This window comes from Montipora capricornis, chromosome 9 (genome assembly GCF_036669925.1).
Source record: "Montipora capricornis isolate CH-2021 chromosome 9, ASM3666992v2, whole genome shotgun sequence".
NCBI lineage: Eukaryota > Metazoa > Cnidaria > Anthozoa > Scleractinia > Acroporidae > Montipora > Montipora capricornis.
In genome coordinates, this window is record NC_090891.1 from 34163110 (window position 1) to 34173109 (window position 10000).

At 40.8% G+C, this 10000-nt stretch overlaps 1 protein-coding gene across 1 annotated transcript; it reads right to left on the bottom strand.

Annotated features, from left to right (window-relative positions):
* Positions 1 to 6459: 6459 nt before the first annotated feature.
* Positions 6460 to 8189, bottom strand: LOC138016482 (alpha-1A adrenergic receptor-like). Its single transcript, XM_068863616.1, has one exon. The coding sequence runs from the start codon at positions 8049 to 8051 to the stop codon at positions 6834 to 6836; it is 1218 nt and encodes a 405-aa protein (XP_068719717.1). The 5' UTR covers positions 8052 to 8189; the 3' UTR covers positions 6460 to 6833.
* Positions 8190 to 10000: the final 1811 nt, after the last annotated feature.

Below are 10000 nucleotides of genomic sequence, written 5' to 3' on the forward strand. Positions count from 1 at the left end.
GCCCCGTCCGAGGAGGAATGGAATCTAGAGCTTGAACAAGTGCTTAAACCAGTTAAGAGGAAGAGGAACTGGAGTGCTCCGGGACCTGATAAACTAGCAAACTAGTGGTTGAAAAACACAGAAATCCTTTACCAAGGAGTGACACGGTGTTTCAAGTCAACTTCAAAAGTTGATTCCAACTATCCAGCATGGTTTACTGGAGGTAAAAAATCTTTAATCCCGAAAGAAGGAAACTTCACAAGCGACAACCAAAGGCCGATTACCTGCCTTAACACTATATATAAATGGTTCACATCTTGTATGCTAAGGCCTATGGACGAACACCTAAACAGGTATGAGCCAATGGAGAAGCAACAGAGAGGTGCTACGGAAGGATGTAGTGGCACAACAGATAATCTACACGTTGATAGAATGGTTACTCAAGATTGTCATCGAGGTAGAAGGAATTTAAGCATGGCATGGATAGACATAACCAAAGCGTATGATTCTGTTGACCACTACTGGCTATGTGAGATGATGGATGTATATCGCTTTCCAATATGCATAAGAAAAAGGCTAACCAAATTGTGCAATTCATGGAATACCAAGATCGTCACAACAACCAAAATTGGGCCTGAAGTATCAGACGTAATCACTTCAACAGAGGATTTCCCCAAGGCGATTCGCTGTGTCCAAGGCTGTTCACAATTTGTCTGAATCCTGTCGCGTGGAAACTCAATGCTACAGAAGGATATCGACTCTCTAAACCAATGAGTACCAAAGTCACACCCATATTGTATATCGATGACCTCAAAGTCTTTGCTGCCTCAACCCAGAAGCTGAATATCGGACTCGAATGCAATCCAAAAAAGTGTTCCGTCGTAAACATAAAGAGAGGAGTCAAAGTGGCCAACGAGCAGGGAATGACGAGTATGGGCGCTTCTTTTCGTTCTCGTGATTGCGGTATATTTGTCGGAGTTCCAGGTTCCTATACGAATCAGCATTAGGGTGACAGACCCTCACATCAAAGAATGCTGATCGTTTGGTTCTCCCAGAAACCGCGCGCGTGGATATCTAATCTCGCATCTGGAGCTCGATTAGAACCCCTTCCTAGCTGTTCTCCCGAGATACCTTGAAGGACAGGCTCCATCTGAACATCACTACATACCATACTCAGGAGTTCGGCTTCTAAATCTCTCAGCTCATTGTGACGTTGGGCAACGAACCCACTTGGCTTGCATATCATTGCGTGGTCTACTGTAAAAATGTCGCCTCCACGTAGATGGAGGGGATATTATCAACCGGCCAATCGTAGCGTAATTTGATTGCGTCACGGAACTCCCTCTTATTTAGATAAACCCATTTCACGAAGGTGGAAAACCGTTAGCCAAACTGATGACTCTTTTTCCACGGCAAGGTCAAGTGTTCGCTGGACTTTCTGTGGAGCTACCTCTCAGATATGCCCTGCCCTGTCTTGAAGCGCCTTTACTCTCTCACTCCTCACTGCCTGTTGTAGTGGCTTGACAAGAGCATCATCCGGCATCTGATGGGTCTGAGCCACGATCCGTTGAACCAGCGGGGTGGTAACTTCAAGAGAGGAGGATTGCTCGAAATTTGCTTCAAGACGTGGACGGACTGGCAGTGCTAGAATGTCCCTGTCTTGCCAAGTGCACCTATGCTCCGTAATTGCAGGGATAAGCACCTTAGATATGACGTTCCCCAGCGGCTCTAATAGATCTTGAATATCTGGCAGAGTTCTCAAAAAATAAGTCCAACGATGTTTCAGGCCAAAGATGTAAGCAGCATAACACGATTGTGGTTGAGAGAGAGCAAACTCTGCCAGCTTAATAATCTCGCTGACCCAGTTGGTCACCTACTCACTCACATATTCCTTAAGATATTCTCGTCAATTCTCTTCTGTCAATTTTTAATCAGATTCTAGAAAAGTTAATTTTTACTAGGCTAACAATATTTCTAGATAAACATAATATATTTTTTTCTACCGTTTGGTTTTGGTGCAAATCATTCAACTGAGCATGCCCTGCTGTTAATTACTGACAAAATTCAGACAGCAATCGATGGTGGCCAACTTTTCTGTGGCATATTCCTTGATCTCCGTAAAGCTTTTGACAATGTGACCACATAGCATCTTGCTAGCTAAAATATACTCATACGACATCCGTGGTACTGTTTATGACTGGTTTGTTTCCTATCTATCTAACCGATCTCAATTTGTATCCATTGGTAATACTTCGTAAATATCTATTAACGATTTTAGTAACTGCTCCACTGCGTTTGATTCAAGGCAATTCAATCTTATTCTTAACAGATTCATCTTTGGATTCCTTAGAAACAAGAGTGAATCAAGAATTGGCTTGGTGCTAACAAACTGTCCTTAAATATTGATAAAACGAATTTTATCTTCCACCCTTTTCCGACAAAAACGGCTAAAGCCATTTTGATAAAAGTAAACCAAACGCCAATTAAACAAAAGGATAATATCAAATTATTAAATTCTCAACCTCGGATAATGCATTTCGCGTGCTCTGATTGGTTCACTCAATCTCGGTTATCAGCTCATATACCTTGGTTTGACCTTATATGGTAAATGATTGCGTTAAGAGTTGCTAAACTAAAAATGTTTTCGCCGGAATGCGAAATTACTCTTTGAATAAAGCCAAAAAGGAGAAAAAAAAAAAAAATTGTGGAAAGTTTGGATCAATTCCGACGTTTAGAAGTACGCGAAAAGACAAGAAATGTTTTTGTGATGAGCCTGCGTCTGTCTGACAACAAGGTATTACACAACATCGCATCAGTTCTCATCAAGTTTTTTTCGATTTCGCTCGGATTTGCTCGCTTTTTCCGCTCGTATTTAATTCGTACTTTCAAATTTTTGGAGTTGAAGGAATTTAATAAAACAATTATTCCATTCGCGCTTGTTGGATATGAGACTGGTTATAGCCAACTCGGCGCTACGCGCCTCGTTGGCTATTTACCATCTCATATCCAACGCGCGCTTATGGAATAATCAATCAATCAATCAATCAATCAATTTTAATTTAAACTCACACAAACATTAATTTACAGTGTTGGAAAAAGAAAAATAGAATATACATATGAATATTTACAAATTAAATATTGAAGAAGATACATAGTACTAATGAAATATTACAATTCTGATTAAGAAATAAAATGTTAGGGGAAAAGAAGAAAGGATAAATGGTAAACAAACAGTTTTAATACAAAGTTGATTGTGAAGAGTTTGGGACACCTAAATAGCTTATGAAACTAATCGAGTAGGTGCCCCATAATTGTTAAATATCTTGGAGTTGTAGTAGATACTCATCTTAATTTCAAGGAACACATTCAGCAGCTAAGCAAGAAAATCTCTTGGGGTACTGGGATCCTAGCTACCTTGCGTCATTATGTTTCTCTTACTATTTTAAAACAGATGTATTTTTCTCTTATTTGCCCTTTTCCTATGTACGGTGCTACCATCTGGGGCAATACTCAGTACGTAACTACTCTACATCCTGATTGCATTGCATAAAAGGCAACAAGAATCGTTTATTAAGGGTATCGAATGGTTCTATTCAATTTAAAAGTGCTCGCAAGATTTGGCCTTTGTTCGAATTTCTCGCAAAAATTACACGGGTACCCGCTTGCTTGTGCTCGCAAATTTTTTTGCAAGTGGTCGCATGCTCGGATTCCCGTTAAAATGTGCTCGATTGCTCGAAATTTCAGTGCTATTCGCAGCGGTCTCACCTCGCACGTATAAAAGGAGGAGTAAACAAAGGAATAACGCTATTCTCTCGAAGCTGCGTGCAGATAGTTTCACCATGCCTGACCCTCAGGTTCCAGCTAATGCTGTTCAAGAAGCCCAGGCTGTTTTGCAAAACCCAGCTCCTGACGAAGCCCAAGCGCCAGCAGTGCAAGCCCGCGCGTCGGCTCAAGTTGATGAAGTTTCTTTGGAGGTTTTGTGAAACTCTATTTTCTCTGTCCTTTGTCTCGTGTTTCGCTCTGGTTCTCGAGTGTTTTGTTTCTGATTCGGTTCTACGCTTCTGTTTGTTTTCGTCCGCCTTGTTTTACTTTTACCGCTTTGCTCGTTTGCCCTGCTTTGAACGTTTTGCCCTTTTTATTTGCGGGCTTTGCGGGCTATTTTTTAACTTCATATGTTGTTTGCCCTGCTCTTAACGTTTTTGCCCCTTGTGTGGGCTTTGCGGGCTATAATTTGGTTTGGTTTGTTATTTGCCCTGCTTCTAACGACTGCCCTCTTTTCACGAGAGCTTTGCGGGCAATTCTAATTTCATATGTTATTTTATTTGCCGTTGCGGGCTATATTTTGGTTTAGTATATTATTCGCTCTGCTTCTTAACGTTTGCCCTCTTTTCGTGTGGGCTTTGCGGGCAGTTTTATTTCGTATGTTCTTTGCCCTGCTGTTAACGGTTTGCCTTTTTTGTGCGCCTTGCGGGCTAAAATTTCCTTGTTAACATTTTGCCCTTTTTTAACGTGGGCTTTGCGGGCAATTCTAATTTCATATGTTATTTTATTTGCCGTTGCCGGCTATATTTGCCCTGCTTCTAACGTCTGCCCTCTTTTCACGTGGGCTTTGCGGGCAATTCTAATTTCATGTTATTTTATTTGCCGTTGCGGGCTATAAATTGGTTTGGTTTGTTATTTGCCCTGCTTCTTAACGTTTGCTCTCTTTTCGTGTGGGCTTTGCGGGCAATTTTATCTTCGTATGTTCTTTGCCCTGCTGTTAACGGTTTGCCTTTTTTGTGCGCCTTGCGGGCTAAAATTTCCTTTCGTTTGCTATTCGCCCTGCTTCTAAGGCTTCGCGGGTAATTCTTTTCGCATGTCGTTTGGTTTGCTGTTAACATTCTTCCCCATTCATCGGCCTTTCCTTATTCCTAATTTCTGTGTTGTTAGGATGGGGTTTTTAGTTTGGGGTTCTCGCTTTGAGGATGGACATTTTTCTTGCGTGGGCTTTGTGGTCTCCTCCGTAGTATTTTAGGGTTATTTTCGACACGAGACTGTTGGTGCCCATACTCAGCTATAGGTGTGAGGGAGACGGATGAGAATAGACAACTATTTGACCTACAGAGCTAGTAAGTACTAGAGCTTGTTAGATCTGTGCGGCTGTAATTGGTTAGATTCTTGAGGCCTCGAAATAAATAAAGCTTCATTGCGTTGAATATTTTTCAGTCAATCAGCAATTAACGTCCATAAAACAAAAGAACAAAGCGAACTTAACAATACCTAATCAACAAGGCCTAATCAGAATAACAATGGTTCTTTTGTCTTCCGCAATTTTGGTCCGGTATATGAAAGTCTACCCGGCAAACCAGCTTGCCGATCATCAAAACCGAAGCCCAAATGCTTGGTACACTAAATGTCACGTTATTTACACTAACCCTAACCCTAAATGTCACATTATTTACATTTCACAGGAACTACATAATCAAAAAAAAGCATATTTTCCATTTTAGCGTCGGGTTAGAAGATGGGGAACTTTAGATCGCGGGCTTTGGATCAAGTAGATCTCCTTGAGAGATTTGAGAGCTCTTGAAGTTCTTGAACGTCCACCCACTGACTCACGTAAAGCTGCGTGACGTAATTTGATATCCAGCACGGCACATTTGACTGTAAGCTGCAGGGCTTGGTTGAACCGCCCTAACTTTGCACCTTTTGTTCTGTTTTGGAGGTGTCAGCCAGATTATTAACTATTGCTTGGCGCAAAACAATGTTTCCTATTAATAAAACAGGGGCACCCATAGCCTGCGAGCAGGCTCTCTCTCTGCGGTGGGAGGGAAGGAGAGCGGCCCTCATTCTACCGTCAACCCAGTCCATCGGAGGGCCTGCTCGCCGGCCAAGGCACCCAACGTCAATTTTCGGAAAATATCTGTTCGGAAGACGATTTGAGATCTAGAATTTTCGGAGCATTTGTTGTAAAATTTCTTGCTTCCCTGCCTGTCCTGGGATTTTGGAACATCTAAAAAATGGTATAATTGCCCATTGTTAACGGATTTTTTACCCTAAAAAGGTCACCTAGAATTTTCGGGAGCCTTTTTTCTGGCTGAAATTTTCGAAAAGGTAAGCTTTGATCCCTATAATTTTCGGATCACTACACTTTCAGCTAGGAAATACGAACAGATGAAAAATTCTTAGGGGATAAAAATATGCCTGTATCTACCGTTTAAATACCAAAATACGTTTAACAATGCTTTGTGTAAGTGGTTTTGAACTATATTCTCGTTGGGTGCCCCTGGTAAAAGAGAAATTCCGGCTAGCGGAAAATTTACGAAGTACACGAAGTGCCCGCTGCTCGCCATATGCATTTTCCTTAAGAGTTCGCTGCTCACCATCTGTATTTTGTTAAATGCTCGCTTCTCGTAAGAAAAAAATTGACAACTGATCGTGCTCGCAAAAATAAACACACTGCTCGCAAATGCTCGCAAAGACAATTCGATACTCCCTCTATTATTGTGCCTCCTCGCTGGATTAGCTTTATAGTTATTTTCTAAGCAGCTTTATACCTTACATATGTAATATTGTCTTTTTCCTCTCTCCGTTGCCATTGTGTGGTATAAATAAAAGACATTTGTTGTTTGTTAATTGTTGACACCATTTTAAGACATTTACTCCGGACAGGAAGGGCTCCCTTAAAAACGCGGTCTTGACGTATCTCTTTAATTTGTTGAAAACACAAGGAACACCTCAGCACTTGCAGGCTTATACATCGAAAGTCTTCATTTACACCGTTTTGAACCCTAAATCCTAACCAATTCTAGACGTTCTCGGCCGCTATTACCATTTGTCACAGCTGGCATAAAGCGAGCTCAATGGGGTGTCTGTCAGTCGAGCCACTGTATCCTATTAGATCGATGAGGAAAGCAAGTGATGTGATATACCCGCGATTCATCGTTACGTTTCAGCTTGCAAAAAAGAAATTTCTGTCCGATAAATTCCTGCAGACTGGAGCGGAATTTGCCATTTAAAAACCCGTACAAAAAGGGATTCAAGGCGCTGTTGAGAAACGTGAGCAACATTGTGGGAACTTTGACAGTTTTCGACAAATTGCTTTGATGTATAGAACTGTAAAATATGAAAATAAAGTAAGGACTCCAACAGATAAGGAAGACCAAAACAATTATCCACAACATTTTGAATCCACGTGCCTTTTGTGCGCGCCGTCTTTGAATCACTTTCGGGGCATACAGTCTCTTTAAGCGTGATGTGTTAGTTGTAGAGGTTATTTCATCCCCAATAACCGTGTTTTCTGGTGAGTGTGCGATCACTGTACTTTCATTTCCGTTGTTCGCATAATTAACGTTCAACCGTGAAGTGCTTTGTTGCACATCTATGTTTGCCGCTACAGTTATCCGAACGTGATGAACTCGTCGAAATTGTCTTCTGGCCGTACACAGGATAGAAACATAAGTAAAAGCGATAATAGAAAATGGTCCAACGAAACAGGCAACAAACAAAAAAATAGTGTACCCATTGTCAACCGAAGGTTTTCCAAACTCTGGTCTGCAAATACATTCTTCTTTAACAAAGGTGTATCCTTGACCCCAACCAAGAAGTGGCAAAATAGCGCATAAAGCAGCTTGTAGCCAAATGTATACCAGCATTATCACGCTTTTTTGCCGTGTTATAATGGTACAGTATTTTAGTGGACGGCATATCGCCAGGTAGCGGTCAATAGCTACTAAAACAAGTGTTAGTATTGATGCAATGCAGAGAACAGATAGCAATAAACCTGTTAGCACACACATGACCTTGCCAAAGACCCAGATGCCCAGGATGGCGGATACGAGAGCAAACGGCATGCAAAGCACGGATAACAAAAAGTCCGTCGCGGCCAGATTAAAGATAAAGGAGTTTGTGATAGTCCGCAAAGATCGATGAGCTAGAATACAACGACAAACAAAACCATTGGCAACTGCAGCAACGATCATCAACAGGGCAATGAGAACGCTTTGAATGACAACAAACGCTGTAAGTGATGAGCCAGATGCGTGCTCCTGACCATGCGTAGCATTGCCAACCTTTGGGTTAGAATAGTTCATGCTCCGAATTTTAACGGAACCTCTGGTAAATCAAGTCAATTTGGCTTCCGTGGAACTGCGTTGCTCTGCTCACCGTCAACCCTAAATGTTGCAGTATTAATAAAAATCGACATTCTTCATGACAATAGAGGTTTGTAAACGAAGGAAATTGCTAAGAAGAGAAACCTAAAAACTCCCCTTATATGTCGACACGAATTCTCACTTTATCTAAATCGTTTCACGTGATTATAATGAATTTTGCCCACGAACGGCGTAAAAACTGAATATCCTATAAAGCAAGCGAAACGTCAAAGAGCCTGATTGAAACGCGTGCCTTCCTTAAAAGCTATTTGCTATGTGCGCAAGTTCGAAGCTATTACACTCATGCACCTGCCGAATGTAAATACACACATTTCCCGAGCCTGTCACTAATTTCCATTTCAATGCAAAAATCTGACTTTTGGTGGCACTGGCAAAGATTGCGAGATTTAAAATCTTATATATTTTATCCTCCTCTTCTATAAATTATATATTAAAAAAGGTCAGATTGTCTGATACTGTAAACTCCATGACAAAAATATAATATCTTGGTTAACTTTTTGTATCAGAGACTAGAAAGGTAAGGATACCCTTAAATCAAACAATGAGTTTGCGCTTTTATCGAGGTTTTTAAAAAATATATGAATATCCGCATTCGGACATAGCTCAAACACGCAACGACAAACATTTCGACTTTCCTTTGTAATTTCATGCAAAATGCATCTTACGTCAGGAAAAAAAAATTATGACATCAGTTAAAACTCCCATTCTATCATACATGTTTCGTTTTTGAATTTGCTTTCTTTGCTTATTTTTGGTTATTGAATATGTACCAGGCAACGGTAGCTTGCGGAAGACAAGCCGGCATTTTCACTTATTTGAAGTCGTATACGTTCTCGGTTGATTGCCACTGATTTCAAAACAAAACTAACTAACAACCCACGATTCCTTTCCTCCAAGAAAAATTGTTTATTAATCATTTCCTGCTGATCTTAAAGTCAGACATTTGCAGGTTTTGACTTCTTTCTTTCTCAATAAAATTTACCAGATCGTTGAACAAAAGCAAAAAATAAAACATATTTTATATTTTCTCGCATTTTTTCTACCCAGAGTTGTTTTCGAACGGGTTGAAAGGTGGCTTTTCTTTAAAACAATGGTATTGTGAGCAGCCACTGTCATTCATGACCTCATTGTTCGCCATGTGAACTAATATTCAAAACACGTTCCTTCCTCTTGGGCCCCTCTGTTCACCTGGCTGGATATTTTTGTGAGGGCAGTCTTTTAAAGAACCAAGTTAAGGATTTGCCAGCGGTTTTACCGCTTCCGCTATGCTGGGTATGGTTCATGTTGGAACATGTCGCCGACGATATGCTAGTTTTTTCCCAGTGGTATTTCATCACAATTAATGCGACGAAATACAGTTCTCAGGAACATGTGGCGGGTCACAGCTTTTTAGAAAAAGAAATTTAATTTTTAATTGACGTTACAAAGATAGCGGGATGTTTTCTGTGCTGAAAAAATTAACGAACCATCTTTCGTTGCGGTTCGAACGTCATTTTGGATTTAATGAACAATTTTTAGCCAATGAATTACATACATACATACATACTGTTGTATTCCGAGGTAGAGCGACTAGATAAACAACCACACTTGACGCCACGTTGATTAACCTCAAAAGCAGACCACGAGGTCTGAACCCTTTATTCAACTGCGCATGCGTGACATGTATGTAACATCTCTCCCCCCCTAATGGGTACAAGTCACAACAAAGCTAAACTAAGTACAATACAACATTAATGTCAAACCTTGACTTCCTCTATGAGTCTTCTACGTTTGATTTCTCTACTAGATCTCCGCAAGGAAGGTTTGTTAACCGCCTCCACGGGAACAGTAGTGTTTGCCTCTGGGTGCAAATCCAGATGCCCACCTCT

Coding starts and splice junctions, on each gene's coding strand:
- LOC138016482 (XM_068863616.1), bottom strand. CDS start 8,051: ATGAACTATTCTAACCCAAAGGTTGGCAATGCTACGCATGGTCAGGAG.